The sequence below is a fragment of the Vidua chalybeata genome, chromosome 19 (genome assembly GCF_026979565.1).
Source record: "Vidua chalybeata isolate OUT-0048 chromosome 19, bVidCha1 merged haplotype, whole genome shotgun sequence".
NCBI classification, from domain to species: domain Eukaryota; kingdom Metazoa; phylum Chordata; class Aves; order Passeriformes; family Viduidae; genus Vidua; species Vidua chalybeata.
The window spans coordinates 10,036,663-10,053,600 of NC_071548.1; the positions used below are offsets into that span (position 1 = coordinate 10,036,663).

General features: G+C 40.8%; 1 protein-coding gene across 1 annotated transcript in view; it reads left to right on the forward strand.

Annotated features, from left to right (window-relative positions):
* SMURF2 (SMAD specific E3 ubiquitin protein ligase 2) overlaps positions 1-16,930 on the forward strand; it is a 60,070-nt gene extending 43,140 nt beyond the window's left edge. Inside the window, exons 9-19 of the mRNA XM_053960268.1 lie at positions 41-125; positions 2,217-2,375; positions 6,065-6,275; positions 7,755-7,858; positions 8,769-8,883; positions 9,305-9,483; positions 9,915-10,052; positions 10,278-10,398; positions 11,747-11,948; positions 12,919-12,994; positions 13,263-16,930. Of these exons, the coding sequence (XP_053816243.1) occupies positions 41-125; positions 2,217-2,375; positions 6,065-6,275; positions 7,755-7,858; positions 8,769-8,883; positions 9,305-9,483; positions 9,915-10,052; positions 10,278-10,398; positions 11,747-11,948; positions 12,919-12,994; positions 13,263-13,362 (1,490 nt within the window). The 3' untranslated portion in view covers positions 13,363-16,930. The remainder of the gene's footprint in view (positions 1-40; positions 126-2,216; positions 2,376-6,064; positions 6,276-7,754; positions 7,859-8,768; positions 8,884-9,304; positions 9,484-9,914; positions 10,053-10,277; positions 10,399-11,746; positions 11,949-12,918; positions 12,995-13,262) is intronic.
* Positions 16,931-16,938: the final 8 nt, after the last annotated feature.

Genomic DNA, 16,938 nt, shown 5'->3' on the forward strand with positions numbered 1-16,938 from the left:
TTTTTGTTCTTACATTAATTAATTTGTCTTGATTTCACAGAGCAAAGGACAACTCAGCAAGGTCAGGTCTATTTTCTACATACTCAAACTGGTGTCAGCACGTGGCACGATCCAAGAGTACCTAGGTAAGAAATTATGGAAGTACTCTTAATATTTCAAATCAAAATCATTTAAGCAGTGCTCTCCTCCAAGTTTTCTCTGGCTTACATTTCTGATTCTTGGCCCCTCCTTATACATTATTTTAACACATCATTCATCAAAATGAATTAGTCTGTCTTCCCCAGTTCTTTGAGTTGGTATTGTAATGAAAAAATGGAAAACTAGGAAATAAATTACAGTAGTGTTTTGGAAACAGGTACAGTTTACTGACTCTAGATTTTGCATATGAATTAGAGCCAAGTCCAGATTTTAGTACTCTGCAACATAATGAAAAAAACAGTAGAATCTGAACATTTCTAAAAGAAGTTCCATCAAGATACTTCGGTGAAAACTGGGTTGGATTGAAAAGTCTACCTGCTTTTCCTGTTGCAATTACCTCAACACTTGGAAAAAAACAAATCCTAAGTCTTTTAAATTCCATGGACGTATTTACACAGTATACATGTACATACTGTTCATGAAAGTACATGTGATTATTGCTGATGTGTTTGAAAGGAAAGGATGATAGTGGACATTATTGGTAGCTTCTGATTATCCTTTAAATAACCAAGAAATCCTGTTGTAAATTATAATAAATCCTGTTGTAAACACTTTCCTCCTAAAGTCCAGGAATGGTGGTATGAGATTTGTGTGGTTTGAAATTGGCAGCCTGTGCTGACATTTGTGAGAACCAGAGGAACTCTGTCAGTTGCTACTGGTGTTCCTGTGTTGCTTCTCATGGGAATGGGTGTCCCAGGAAGGGTAAAATGCCTCAAGACCACACTTCATTGTTCTTTGAGTTATTCTTCTGTTACTGTTTCTGTGTTAGAAGATGGTACCTTGCTTTGATACAGCTTTGATGCACTGCCTGCAGAGCTGAGGCTGCACTTGTGTAGGAAGTCAGTGACTTGTGTATTATGCAAAACCAGGCTCTAAAAAATAATATGAAGATCTAATCCTTAAGTTTGGGGTGTGATAGTTCTGTGTGCAATCTAAGTCCGCACTGCCCTGAGGTGTGGCAGCACAAACAGCAGGGGTGTCTCTGAGAACAAGAATTGTTTGCATGAGGACAGAATTTATGTCATTTCTAAGGAATATTGTATTTTTGAGGCTAATAGCCACAGTCATGTAGCCAGCAAAAGTAATCCCTGCAGTACAGCAGCAGTGTGTTCATGGGGAATAGCAGCAGAAGTTCAATCCCAGAGCTTCATGTTTCCATTAGTGGCTCCTCACGTCTTTGGAAGCCCTGCAGACTGCACCTTTTAAGGCATTCTGACCCTTGGCTCCTTCCCCCCTCAGCTCCCATGATTTTGGGAGAGCTGAACGCCTTTGGGAAGAACTGCATGAGACAGTATGAGGGGTCTGAGGTGTGAATTGCATCCATGAATAATCAGTGTATATTTTTGGAGACCAGCATTTGTTTTCAATGAGGCTCTGGAATGAATTTATATCTTCCTAATTTCAGCAGAATTTTTCTTGAGACCTCTTGAGCCACCTCTGCATTGCTCAGGGCAGAGCTGAGTCATTGTTCATGTACTCCTTGATTTGGAATAGTTTGTTAGAGAGCTGTTTGCTTCCCACAAGCTCATGGGCTTCTGGGACAAAACAGCCAGTGCCATACACATCCCATGTGTAATTCTTCATGGAAAGTGTAACTCTTCAGAAGTGCAGTTTTGTTTTCTATGAGTTTCTAAAGTGTGATTCACGGCTCCTTACGTGACTAATGTTGTTTTAAAAATGTTTTCTGTCAGAATTGGTGCAGAACTGCAATTCCATTTTGACAAATATGGCAATGGTCTTTATTTTTGTTTGAAGCCTTTATTAATTTTACAGCTGAAGTTAGTTTGCAAAATGAGGACTATTTGATAAGAACTTTTTTCCCCACGGCATGTGTTCTGGGGTGTGTGTTTTTGCTGTGGTGGGCTTGTACCTTGGGAGCAGAGATTCCAGCTGAACAGATCAAGTTTCTGAAACAATACATTTTCTCAGACTTCATGGAATTGTTCTGTTACATTTACACTTGTTTGGCTCGGAGGCCAATTGCTGAGGTATTTTTCATTTTATATTTGTTTTCACAGGGATCTTAGCAACATCAATTGTGAAGAGCTTGGTCCACTGCCTCCTGGATGGGAGATCCGAAATACAGCAACAGGCAGGGTTTATTTTGTTGACCATAACAACAGAACGACGCAGTTCACGGACCCGCGGCTCTCTGCAAACCTGCACTTGGTCCTGAAGTGAGTCTGGAGCCGGGGTTCGGATCGGCTCTGCCGGTCCGGGAGCCTTTGAGGAGTAGTTCTTTGACACACCACCAACTTTCTCTGCTTCACGGCAAAGAGGAGTTTGAAAAAAGTCTGCAGGAGCATTTAGGCAGGAATGTGGCTGTTGTGATGCACAGGGGGCAGGGAAGCAAGTGCTGTCTGGGGGGAAAGATTGGCCCATAGAGTTTTTTTTCCCCTAACAGCAAGAGAGACACTTTGTTTTCTTTATACTTCATTCTATTTTCAGTTATGAAGAACTTGTTTTAAAATAAGAAGTTGCATGTGAGCCAGTGGTGTGAAATACTGATGAGTGAGGAAGGGGTGAACAAGTGGCCAGCTGTTCTCCTGGAGTAAAGGAGAAATAACTCAGCTACTGCCTTCAGTTTTAGAGTAGCACTAGTTGATATGTTCTCAAAATAAGGCCTCAATAATTTAACTCAGTTTTTTTACAAATAAGATAAAATAGGAACTGCATTTTTGTGCCTTTGTGTTTTGATATCATAATTTCATCCCACAGTTTTAAAAAGAGAAGGGGGAACCTAAAAGAATTCTGGCTTGTCTTTTATTTGCTAGGCACTCATTGCACACTGGGTATTTTCTACTAAAAATGGAAACCAAAAAGCAAACAAATATTTCTTTTTTCTCTCTTTTTTTTTTTTTCTCTCAGACGGCTTGTCCTGGTACTTGGGAGTTTATTCTATTGTTTCTCCTGCTAATACTTTTTAATACTCTTGGGAAACACCTGTGAAGTATTGAGTAGGTGTTAAGTGGAAGAAACAATGAAGAGTTGGTTAGCTGGAAAGCCAGGCTGCCCTGGGTGAGGAGTCAGTAGGAGGAATAGTCCTGAAAGGAAGTGAATCATTGGGAAGAAAAGCTGAAGGAAAGAATAATGGGAACAAGCACCGAAAAGACAAAGCTGAGGAATGGAAAGTCATATCCAGGAGACAGCTTGTCTTTTACATTACACAAAAGCTGTCTAGCCTCTACCCAATATGCACTTGAATCTCACACCCCAAGCGGGAGAGAAGCCTAAATATAGAAAACATGTATTTTATTTAGAGAAATTAGAGAAATCCTTGGTTTTATATGTTCATGTTACAGGACTTCAGTAAGCTGCCATCATCCAGACACTTCAGGTGCCTTTTTTTTTTTTTTAGCTACTCATTTTAGCTGAATTGAAATTGGTGACTTGAAAATAAAATGATCTTGAAAATAATCAGCAGTGAAGGAGCATGTTCATGTTTGAAACATGGAAAAGTTCCTAAAACCAATTCATATTTAGGTATTTTACTTCAAGAAAAACTTCAGACCCTCTTAGCTACAGCAGTGCAGTTCTGAAGCCGTAGAAAACTCAGTGAACTGGGCTGTATTTGACAAACTGGCCTCCTCAGGTGGGTTTATTTTGAGATGGCAGAAGGGGCACAGTAGCCAGTTCTACATGAATTGTAGAGGACAGATAACAGAGCCACCTTTGTTAGCTGGAAAATCCAATTTGACTTTTAATTTCCAGAATCACAGAACCATTTAGCATTTATTTGAACTTACAGTTCTTCTACAGTGTGCTGAAGTTCTTCATTTGTCCATCTGTCTTTCATTAGGAAAGTATTTCAGAAACTCACCCAACAGTGTCATCAGCAAAGTCTGCTGCCTGATAAATCATTTTTGGTGTTTATTCTTTTATTACACCAAACAGGATGTGTGAAAGTTTCCCCTGCCTTGAGCCCACCTCCTTATTTGTTCTTTAAAAAACAAACAAAAAAAGTAGCTTGCCTTAGGCCTGTCATTTTGTAAATTATCTAAGAAATAAGTTTAGACTTCGTGTGGGATGGGTGTGATAGAGTTTCAGGTACAAAGGCATGAGAAAAAGTTCATTCTCAGTGATACTGACTTTTCTATTGAGCTGAGTAAAGCCATTTGTTCTTCCAGTTATGACATTGTAAGTTATGAAAATAATCAGCCTTGTTACCCAGTTCTGTTCCAAGGCATTGACCAAGAGTTTGTGATAATTTTGATAAGTTATGGCACCTGAAAAGTATTTAGTTGTATCCTTAAAGCACTGTATGGAATCAAGCATAGTCACTCAGCTGTGAAAACAAACTGAGCAATGGGATTTAATGACCTTAAGAACCGCAGGTTGTTTAGCTAATACTGCACTGATCATTTTTAGTCTAATCTGGAAGATGGCATTTTATTTTTCTCCTCCTAGTACTTCCTTATTTTGGGAAGCACTGTGTGGAGAAAAGTAATTGTTTCATTTGATGCTAAAATCATGCTCATTTCAGAGATTACATTTCCTTTAAGAAATGTAAGCTTTAATTTAGGCTTTGTGCTTTGGGGAGCTGTGACTTTTTACCCTTAAACGTGGTATGGAGGGGTGCTCACTTTAGTATATAAATATGGCCTTCTCTGGTAGGTCCTGTACAAGGAATATTTTCACTTAGTCCTCCTCCTTATGGAATTAGAAATTCCAGAAGATAGAATAAGGATTTAGCTTTAATATTGTATCAAGTAAATACAATTTAAATGAGATTGATATTTAAAATGAAAATTACCATGCACATGGCACAAATGACATAGAGCCATAGAACCAGAGCCAGTGTGAGTCTAAATTATTACAATTATTTGTATTTTTCTGGGTGTCCCTGTGGAAAAGTCTGGAGGTGAATTTTGGTTGGCCAGGAGAGTTTTCTACTAGGCCTTGTCGCAAAACAGACAATAGGCTGAAATTACAGAATACATTAAAACAGTGTTTAGTTACATCTATTATTTTTTTATCTTTTATATTTTTAAAAAAATGAACTAGCATTCTACTGGAAAACATTCTAAAATGTAACATTTCTTATTTATGCAGTAAATGTAGGGTATTCTCATGTGCTCCACAGAGAGATGATATTCTTAGGCTTTAAAAATACAGTTTTTATCCTGTGTTGCTTGGGAATGCCATACTAAAAAGCTATAAAAATATCCACTCACTGTGTACAAGAAACAACACAGAGAGAACATCTCTGCAACATGATCCATTTACTTTTCCTAGTAAGAAGTAAGATTTACAAAATCTCTTAGAATTGCTAGTGAAAATACTTGTTTATCTGTGCCAATTAGTTCCATGTGAACTCCCACATTCCTGTGGTCCAGACTAGGCCAGGTACAAGGGACAAGGTCCTTGCCAAGCTGCCAGTACAAACATCTTTTTGTAAGCTTACTCTTTTCCAGACAAGCCATTTAAAACAGACTATGGTATTGACTGTAGATTAGAGGCAGAGTGTTTGGCAGATCCCTGAATTTTAAAATGGAGGAAGGGAAAACACGCAAAGGAAATATGGAAATGGTCTTTCAGAAATTCGGTGTCAGCAGCTTAGTAGTAAAATTCTATGGATAATACCTTATTGTATGTGCTGTAACCTTTTGCATACTTTGTAGAGTAGCTCTAATAGAAATAACAAGCCCTAAAAATACCTGATAGTTGCCAAGAAAGACAGATCCATATGTCTTTAGTCAGGACAAAGTCGCTCTGAATTTATTCTTTACTGGCCCCAGACGTTTTCGGCGTAATCACAGTAATAATCACAGTAAATTGAAAGCAGTTTAGGTACAATGCCTGAACGTTGAAGGAGAGAGCAGGGGATGGATGAATGGGTCTCTGAGGCAGCTGTGTGTGCTTGCAGCCGGCAGAACCAGCTCAAGGACCAGCAGCACCAGCAGCAGCAGCAGGTGGTGTCCCTGTGCCAGCTCCCGGACGAGGCCGAGTGCCTGACGGTGCCGCGCTACAAGCGGGACCTGGTGCAGAAGCTCAAGATCCTGCGGCAGGAGCTGTCCCAGCAGCAGCCTCAGGCTGGCCACTGTCGGATCGAGGTCTCCAGGGAGGAGATTTTTGAGGTAACTCGAGATTTTGACCCGTTTCTTAGCAGGGGGGGAAGGGGAGGGGGGTTGTTTATAGCTGTGTAAAGGAGTTGTTCACTTAGATGGAATCTCGGAGGCTGCAGTTAAATCTGGGTTTTACAGTGGTGAAGAGGAAGCATTCCAGGGGGATACCAGGGCTGTCATGGAATTGAACTAGATGCATTTACTCTGTAGAGATGAACTAAATAAAGGAAAACTTTCTCTGTGCCTGGAGATGTGCAGCGTCTGTCAGGGACTGGGGAAGGAGTCTGAGCACTTCATGTATCTGAGGATCCTGTCTCGCTTCTTCCTTGTATTTGAGAAGCTGATGACTGTTTTATAGGGGATGTTACAAATTCAACACTATTATTAGTGATCTTTGATGCAGTGTAACTTAAGTAAAACTACTACTGAATAGGATTCCTCTTCAGAGTTTGGATTTCTTCTCATCGATCTGAATTCTCGCTCCAGAATCAGACCAGTGTTACAAACTGTCAGGGCTTCTGAATGGCCAGAGATGCCCCCAGTGGGGTCTCTGCATTCTGTTTGGAGATGTGATTCAGCAGAATAATTTTGTTGACTTGACTAAACACAGTTATAATTGGACTTTTCTGGAGAACAGTTTGTCCTTTTGAGGACTTTCACGCATCCCACCCATCCCTGTTGAATTTTTACCCCACCCACAAACTTGATTGCCCCAGTGTGTTGTCACAGTTTTTCCCAGCCAAGAAAGATTTGTGTTGGTCTTCCCTTTGGAGAGTCAGATCACTTGTAAGCAACTGAAAGAGGAAGGGAGGGAAGGCTACAGGATTATGATGTTCTTGTTCATTCCAGTGTGTTGAGTCCCCACACACCCAACCTGCCTCCTCTGTCCTGTAGAGGCAGAGCTTGGGGCTGATACTGGACATAAATAAGAACCAGAGTTTTCTTTTTTCTCTAATTCCTTAGCATTTGTTCTGCCTTTCAACTTGCTTTCTGTGTTTCCTTGGTGAACACTTACTGACAGAGGAATAATCCTGTGGATTTACTGGGATGGCATTGCTGATTCCATTCTTAAGGTGCTTCTTGAAGGCTGGCACATGTGTTTTACCCAGAGAACAAACTCCACTGTTGGCTTTTCAGGCTGCAAAAACCAGGAGCCCTTATGGAAAACAAAAGGAGTTTACTGACACAATTTTTTTATAAGTTATGTGAGAATGAGGGAGAATGTTATGATCACTGTTCACCACTGGAAGTTTAATGGGAGGTGGTTCTTCTCATCTTTTCATCATTTTATTTGACAAGTGTTATCACATTTGGAGAAAATGAAGAAACAATCTGTGATTTGAGAAACTGATGAAGATTGGAAAAAAGAATGTCCCCTTTAAGAGTGCTCCCTTTGGACTCGAGTCTGAGACTCCCTTCACTTCCAATACACAGCAGCAGCTTTTACTCTGTAAACAGCAGCTAATAAAAGGATGTGTTGTGTGTTTACAGGAATCCTACAGGCAAGTCATGAAGATGAGGCCAAAAGACCTGTGGAAACGATTGATGATAAAATTTCGTGGGGAGGAGGGCCTTGATTATGGAGGTGTTGCCAGGTAAACAGTGGCTCCTCTGTCCTTCCCCTGCACCCAACCCTGCCAGCTGCCACTGTGCTTTGAATCCTGAACCAGCCTAGCTTCTTTATATTATTCTTATTTGTTTTTATTTCTGTAACAGATTAAATGTCAGAAGAACATATGGCTCTAGGTAGTATTGTAAAAGAAAAACTGCATTAAAAAAAAAAGAATTAATTTATTGAAAATAAAATGCAAATTACACATTATATCAAACATCTGTCATATTGTGAGAGGTTTTGGTATCTATTGAAGTTAACATATTTTTCTTCAGTTAGTGAAGTTTGGGGATCTGAGAATATATACCACTAACTACTTGGCTTTATGACAAACTTTTAACCAAAAAAGATCCTTTATTGCAAACTGTTGCTGCTGTTTGGAGCAGAATGTTGCCACCAGCAGTTGGTGGGCAACTTCAGTCTGTCAACAGTCTGAGGTTATTTTTCCCTTACAAAAGAATAACATGCCCAGTTCTCAGACCATTATTTACTGATTTGTGAACACATAATTAAAACTTGAACTAAATATATCCGTTACCTTAAAGATGGTTTATATCAAAAGCTTTGATTCCAACATCTTTATATTCAAGTGAATACATAATGTCTTAGTGTGTAATGGATGTAGGAGAATCACAGTCAGAAACTCTCTTGGAAATGAGTAACCTGAAGGAAAATCTTGGAAAGCTGGAAATCTATCAGCTGTCAGATGTTGTGTGGTTACTGAGCTAGTAAAAATAATTCTGATTTCATGCATATCTCAGCATGTTCAGAGATAACTTCCTTCACATTTATGTTTAATAGTAAGATTTTAAAAAATCAGACTATTTTGAAACGATTCTCAGTGTAGGAATGCATTTGTCTGTAGAGTACCAATCAATTATTTTATTTTCTAGGGAGTGGCTGTACCTGTTGTCCCATGAAATGTTGAATCCATACTATGGGCTCTTCCAGTATTCCCGAGATGATATCTACACCCTGCAAATCAACCCCGACTCCGCCGTCAACCCGGTAGGGCTGGTGCATGGGCTATAAATCAGTGTTTTCTGACCAGAAATCAAACACACACCTGGAGAGGGTTCAACACTTAGGAGCCAAATTCTTACAATTGGTACTGCTGGACACTGAATTTGTACAATTATATGATAGTTTCTTTTTTTGCACTGATCAAAGAAACTTCTCAAATATGTTCTTAATTTTCTGTCAGATGTCAATTTATGTTTCTTTGGGAGAAATTCGGTTTGATTGTTACTTTTAAGACTCCTGGACTGGAAGTGAAATGTTCAGTGTGCCATGCATGAAAACAAAACAAAACCTCTACACAGGGTTTTAGGCATGGGGTTTTCTTCTTTTCTGGGTGTTGAAACTTTGTCTCGTGCTCAGCGGTGGGTGTCTTACTTAGCAGAATGGCTTTGTCTCTGCTCTGTTCCAGGAACACTTGTCCTATTTCCACTTTGTGGGCCGGATCATGGGGATGGCTGTGTTCCATGGGCACTACATTGACGGGGGCTTCACACTGCCTTTCTACAAGCAGTTGCTTGGGAAGCCAATTACTTTGGATGACATGGAATTGGTTGACCCTGATCTCCATAACAGCTTAGTTTGGATACTGTATGTACTCTGTAGAGTACCTCAGGATGTTAGAATGCTGTCTCTGTTATGTGATAATGGTTCTAAATCCTGGAAATGAGGTGTATTTTGATCTCCTTCTCAGGCAGATTTAAGAAACATCTCTCACACAATTCAACTTCTTTAAGGCTAAAAATGCTCAAGCTATTCAAATTTTAGGGGGGAGGTGTGTGGACTTAATTTATTAATTCTACCTATTATTAACAGTAACAGGTTATTAAAATATAACATTGAAACTTTGATAAAGGTTTTTAAATGTAACATAGTAAAACTGTATGTTCACCTTCTGCATCCAGGCAGGACTTTGAAATGCCATTGAAAAATGAAATTGTGCTTCTGTCAGATAGAACATGGCTGTAATATATTTGCAGAATATGTTTTCCCTCAGTCATTTGCTGCTTTCTTTGCACCAGTGAGAACGACATCACCGGGGTCCTGGACCACACGTTCTGTGTGGAACACAACGCCTACGGGGAGATCATTCAGCACGAGCTGAAACCCAATGGCAAAAGCATCCCCGTGACAGAGGAGAACAAAAAGGAATATGTCAGGTACATCAGTAGCTTTTTCCAGGGCTCTTTTTCTATTTCCTATGGTGAGGAGCAGCCATTACTCATTGAAGTAATTGCCAGTGTTGTGCTGTTGGGTTTTGCTGCGGGGTTGTGCAGTGCTCTGGTGTAATCCTGTCGGTGGGGCTGTGTTTTGGGGCTGGATAAATTGCAGGTTTATTGTATTTGAATACATCCTCCACAAACCCAATTTGCACTTGCTTGCAGACTTTATGTGAACTGGCGGTTTTTACGAGGAATTGAAGCTCAGTTTCTGGCGCTCCAGAAGGGATTTAATGAAGTAATCCCACAACATCTGCTGAAGACATTTGATGAGAAGGAGTTAGAGGTCAGTGCACCAGTGTTGTGTTGTGTCGTCAAGTGTAGCGAGGCTCTCGGAGCCGCAGGAACGCGGGGCTGTCCTGGCAGTCCTGGTGTGCTCTGACCTGGGATAAGGGGCAGGGCAAGGGCTGAGCAGCTCAGGGGGACCATGGCTGTGTGTGCCTCCCATGAGAGCTGTGGGAGTGTTCCTGGAGGTGACAGCTCACAGCAACTGCACAAGTGGCTGCAGCCCCTCCCTTGCAGCTCAAACCCCTCTGTGCCTTCTGAAGACCTGCAGTGACCTCGGGCTGTGTCACTGCTCCAGCAGAGTCCTGGTGCACAGTTCTCACAGGGCAGTTTCCTCATGGAAATTCAATGCTGCCAGGAGAACAGGCTGTCACTCCCTCCCAGCCCTTAGTGCACTGCCCTGAATGGAGTCAGGCATCTGGGGTTTGGCAGAGCTCAGTTTTGCTGGACTCCATTGGCCCTGTAAATCCAGCAGAAGGAAAGGTGCTGTCACAAACAAGTGTGCTACAGAATGTCAGGATCAGCATCCAAACATCCTCTGAAGGCAAATCCACAGATCCCAAGCTTGCTTTAAACTGAAATGTAATTGCAGTCTGTGGAGTCAAGGGATTTGGCATATAAAATGGCCACAGGTAAATTATTCATGTGTGCTTCTGATCCCTGGGCTGGAACATGGTGATTGCTCTTCCTTTATCCCGAATATTCTCACTCCCAGCAGTGAGCCAGCCATGCTGCTAACCCAGAACCATTTTGCAGCTGTAGAATAAGAAAGGGGAAGGTCCAGTGTTCTTAGTCATAAAAATGTCTTCAGAATCATGATCACATCCTCGCCAAGCTTAACCCAATCCATTGTGGATCTCCCTTCAGGAGCACTGAAAGCTCAGTGTCAGGAAAGGCTGCTCTGTCTTTTGTGTGGTATCACAGGAACAAGATTCCTTTTAGGGGTCCAGAGCTGGACCAGGCAAACTGCACCCAGGGCCATGCTCCTGAAAGAAATACTGAGGTCAAATGTGAATTATTCCTGCACTGTCATACAGGGGTAGAATCTGTGCTTCTGTTTAACTGACAGGTCAAGGCCCTTTTGTCTAAGCTTGAAATGGTTTTTTTGGGTTCTTTTTAATTTGAATTGAGACCATTTGAAAAATGGTTTGTGTACAGAGGTAAAATTAAAAAAACAAGAAAAATATATTTCCGCATTGCTTAAGATGAGCAATGAGGGAGAACTTATAATTTGCCTTTGGTATAAAATCTGTCCATTTTTCACATCATTTTTTCATAATTTGGCTCCTAACCCATTTTTATAGTGATCAGTGATGAAATAATATAATAAATCTCTTTAAAATTTACAGCTCATCATTTGTGGACTGGGAAAAATCGATGTTAACGACTGGAAGGCAAATACCAGGTTAAAACACTGTACCCCCGACAGCAACATCGTGAAATGGTTCTGGAAAGCTGTGGAGCTCTTCGATGAGGAGAGGAGGGCGCGGCTGCTGCAGTTCGTGACCGGCTCCTCCCGGGTGCCTCTGCAGGGCTTCAAGGCACTGCAAGGTAACGCCCGCGGGCCAGAGCCTGGGAGCTCGGGGATCAGCTGGAAATGAGGCTGGGAGCTGCCGTGTGACTTCTAAAGAGCGATTTTAATGGTCTGATTGCAATCACGAGTCGTTCTTTTTTGTGTATTTGTCTGGTACCTTCTTATGCAGGTGCAAATGGCTCTTTGATTTCATTTCTTCACTTCCTTCTCTGGCAGGAGATTCTGATCAGCTCAGATCTTAGAGGGGTTCCAGAAGCCAGAGTTTTAATTCCTAACTTTTACAAGCCCTCATCAGTTGCACAGCTCTGGGGGTTCTTTTAGACTCAAGCTCAGACTCTTATTTAACAGCAGAGTCCCCACAAGAAACCTGACCCTCTGAATTGTATTTTTAATGGCTGCTCAGACCAGGATTCCAGTTTTGCCCAGGTTAGGACATTTATAGCTTGTTCTGTCCTTTGTGGCATCCTCAGTGCACGCCAAGTCTAAACAATGGCTGTGCTGCAGTCTTTTTTCTTTAGCAGACACATTAAGGGGATTTCTAGTAGTCAGATGAATTTAATAAAATTATAAGGAATTGACATTGTGATGCTGTGTGATTTCAGTGGAATTGGCCACTGTTCAAGACCTGTTACACAACAGGGACAGGTACAGCTGTGTAGGTTTTGTTCTATAGGAGGGATGAAAGAAGAGAAATTAAAAACTGTTTGAATTATGCAGTACACTATGTGAAAAAGGTGATTTATTCTTCCTCATCAGTGCTTTTTTCCTTACCTTTCCTTTAAATAGCTGCAGGGCTGACTGGGTGGGCAAGGAGGGGTCTGTCCCACAGCCACTGGGACTTTGCAGTTTTTTCCTGCCTTTTTATGATTTCATCTTCCTTGGTGCAGAGCTTCTCTTTGTATTTTAGTTGCTCTCTTGTTCTTGCAGTGCAACAAAGACATTTCATGTTATTCCACACAGTAATAGAGATCTCCTCCGGATTTTCAGGTGCTGCAGGCCCACGACTCTTCACAATACACCAGATTGATGCCAGCACTAATAATTTGCCGAAAGCTCATACCTGGTAAGACTTTTTCAGATCTCTGTTGTGGTCTGTAGCTTAAAGACCAATCTGCAGTCAGAATATTTGGAGCAGTCTTACTTCTTTTGCCTTTTATGACATAATCAAAGCTGTCCCTTAGTGAGCAGCAGAGGTGTGCAGTCTGGAGATGGCTTTTGTTTTATGGAGCTGGGTGCTCCTTAAGCCTTGCTGGCACCATCTGCAGCTCAGTGAGAGGTGACAGACCTGGCAGTGATGGCTGGAGAGCTGAAACCTCTCTGCTTCCCCCCAGCTTCAACAGGATCGACATTCCCGCGTACGAGAGCTACGAGAAGCTCTACGAGAAGCTGCTCACGGCCATCGAGGAGACCTGTGGCTTTGCTGTGGAATGACCCTCCCAGCCTCTCCCAGACTCTATTTATACTCCTGTCAGCCAGAAAGCCCCTCCTTCCCTCAGCCAAGACTCAAGAAATGCTTGAAATACAGGAAACTTTCCCTTTTCTACAATAGGACATTGGGAGGGAAAGGACAACTTTTGGATTTTTTTTTTAATTTTTTAAATTTTTTATTTCAAGAAAATAGGTTCTGTGGTTCCTGCCATAGGATCATTCAGCTGCTATTAAAAACTAATATCTTGAACATACAGAATGCTGACTTTTCCTACATTTCAACAGTTAAGCAGTATTCTATACTTAAAGACTACTACTATTTTTGTAAGAGGTAATCTATTATATTTGCCTACCTGATTTCTATTCTCAGATACCAAGACACAACTTCAGCAGTCGGTACAAGTCACGTTTCAGCCTGTTTTAAATGTATGATACTGAACAGCATCTATACCTGCTATTTTTGGAAAAAAAAGTATTTTGGATTATTCTAACTTTGCATAAAATTGGCTGAAATAATCATTAATCTTTTTAATGAAAGCCACTTACATGTTAACTGCATTTTCTTATAGTAAACCATTATATTCTGCAATGTAAATTCCAGGTAAATGTTACCACAGGGGCTTTTTTAAATCTTTTTCAAGCAGGAATTCCGAATATGACGCTTTGGGGTCCTATTTATATCACTTGTCAGATTCCTCCAGCAGAATTTCTAGTGAGTGACACAGACTATTTGGTACAGTCCTTGTGTTTACACGTGGAATAACCTTTTCTTAATGAACAGTAGATGTTTTAATTTTTTTTTAAACAGCATTTTTCTAACAAGTCTGTCAAGAGTACTTTTTGTTGCTTTTGACCTTAAATTGAAACACTGCATTTTTCAGCTGTTGAAGCACTGATGGGCTTTGCCAGCAGAAGCCTGTCAGTAGTTTGTTCCAGAATCCATCCTGTCCAGTCAACCAAAGTTTGTTTGAATGCAGCCAAATCATATTCTATGTTTGTTGATGCTAAAGATTTATCAGGTAAAACATGTAATCTCTGTCCAGCTGCTCATGACACGTGGGTTTAAGTTACAGCTAAGGAAAAATGGTGTATTGACTGAAATATGTGTAATGTGCTTTGGAAATGAGGTTGTAAGAGCACATAATTTATTGATTGTAGGGATGGAAGTAAGTATATATATGATTTATAGCATGGGTTGATCTCTTCAAAGGGGAATAAAATGCACTACCAGTAGAGGGAACTGAACTTTGATGTTAGTTTGGAAATTCTCAGTTGAGATCTGATCTCGTGGTGTGTGGATAAATCAGGCTGCTTCAGACAGTGCCATTCTCCTCTCAGCCATGAGAATATTTGGAATAAGTAGCAGTTTTTTTCCAAACAGTGTTGTGTTTTTGTAACTTAGGTTACAATTAATCATCAAATCTGCACTATTTTTTCACTGCCAATGAAAGAAAGTCAAAGGTATTGAAAATGCTAAAGGGATGGGATGTAACCAGCTGTTCCATGTTTGCAGTGTAAGTCTCAGTGAACCAGCTCATTTGCTGTCTGTTCTGTGGAGCTTAAACTAAATTTTGCTCTGCCAAGTCTGACTGCCACAGTGAGTAAAACTACTACTGGATGTTGTGTGTGAGCATAGTGGGCAAGGGACTGCTTTTACAGAATTGTGGTGAGGATCTGGTGAGCCAAAGCCACATGTTGGTTTGATTATTTCTTTTGTACAGCTGTTGCTGGCAGGTTTGTTCCAAGGGACTTGCTTCCCTTTCTGGGCTGGCTGCAGGATGAGGCTACTTAAGGATGTAAACAGAAAGCCAAAAGACTTGCTGTGACAGCCAGGTTTGAAATACAGCAGAGCCTTTTCATTTCATTGCAGTGGACTCTTGCACTCCTGTTGAAGGGCTGCTACTTCTGCCTCCAGGCTGGGCTCCCCACTTCAGGGCTTTCAGGTAACTCTGGTAGCAGGAAAGCTGCCCTGTGCCTGTGCAGGTCTGGGGGAGCACAGCAGGTTCTTGCCCAGAGTTTGTCACTCAAAGTGCTGCCCGTGGCTGGGGCCAGCTCCAGCCCTGCCCAAAGCCTGTGCTCAGCCCCTGCCAGGTCTGAGTGGTGTCAGTGACTGCTGCAGGGGTTTTACAGACAGGCTCTTGGGACTGTTCACAGGAGAGACCCCAGTGTCATAGAACTGATAGAAGTGATTTTTTAAGGGTTTGTTTATTTTTATTTATCCCCCTGTGCTTGCCCAGCCTGTGGCCACAGCCTCCCTGGGCATGGAACATGGCAAATATAAAATCTGGCTGGTGGATTTATTGAATGCATAGTTATGGTCACCTTGCTGTCACCAAAGCACCTTTGGGGAGAGAGGAGATGAGCTCTGCAGAATAGAGACCTGAGATCAGCTGATAATTACATTCATTTTCACAGCAGCCTTAGCAGTACATCTGTTTTTCTACTAAACATTTTGGTATGGCATTGAGAATTTTTTTAACTGCTACAGATATTGTAAATTTAATATATTATAGGCAAAACTAGACAAGTCTGCATTGAACTTTCCATAGCTGACAGATGAGGATGAATATACCAAGTATTTTGAGTGCCTTTCTACCTTCATAAAGACTGAGAGCTTTAACTAAAGCACCTCATCACCTAGTCAGATGTTTATCTGAAAGTGGTAAAGGGTTGACTCCTTTCCAAAATTTTGTTTCAAGAACATGTCAGCTACTTTCCCCTCAGAAAGGTGCTAAGCCTAATATTGCATTTTAACCTTGGACTTTCACCCCATGATTAATGTGAATATTTATTTCAATGTGTCCCTCTTACTGGGTTTTACTTTATCCAATCTTTAGTTGTTTTAGAGAGATGCCACATCATGGTTTTATGCTGTTGCTTTTCATTATGAATGTTTAATTATGAACAGTGACTTTTGTAGATTTCAAATATACAGTTCACAGTTGAGTTTCAGAGGATTTAATTTCTTGGTGTAAAGAGTTTTGTAATGGTGCTTTGTACAGTATGTATTCTAATTTTTTTTTTTTTTTTTGCACATAGGTTCAGTTTCCCTAAACTGATTTATTTGTACCAAATTTTTGTGTTGTACTAAAGTCCAGAGCACACAAGCTGTTTTGAAATTCCTGTTCCACAACACTACATGTGTACTGAACTCCTGGTGCGTTTAAAAGGCTGCATTGATGGAAGTTCAAGCTTTGCTCCTCTGTCACAGCACCATCCTCCAGCTCGATGTAGCATCTTTTTAAACAGCACCACACAGTTAACAGGTGCCATTTGTTGTACTTTACACTATGTAGTAGGTTCCTGGCTCTACACATCCTCAGAGCTTTGTCTGTAGTTGTAATTAGTTTATACAAGTGTAATTACTCTTCCACAAACTGACAGTTCTTAGTTTATCATTTCCATTGTATTTATTACAGAGTGTTTTAGCATTGGTATCATTGTATTTTCACCCAGCTGTTACATGAGCTTTAACAAAAAAAAAAAAATCTGTATAAAATGGTTTTTAAGTACTTAATGTATGTACCCATGCAGAAGTTGAGCAATAAATTGTATGCTGTTTGCACTGTCACAGCATCA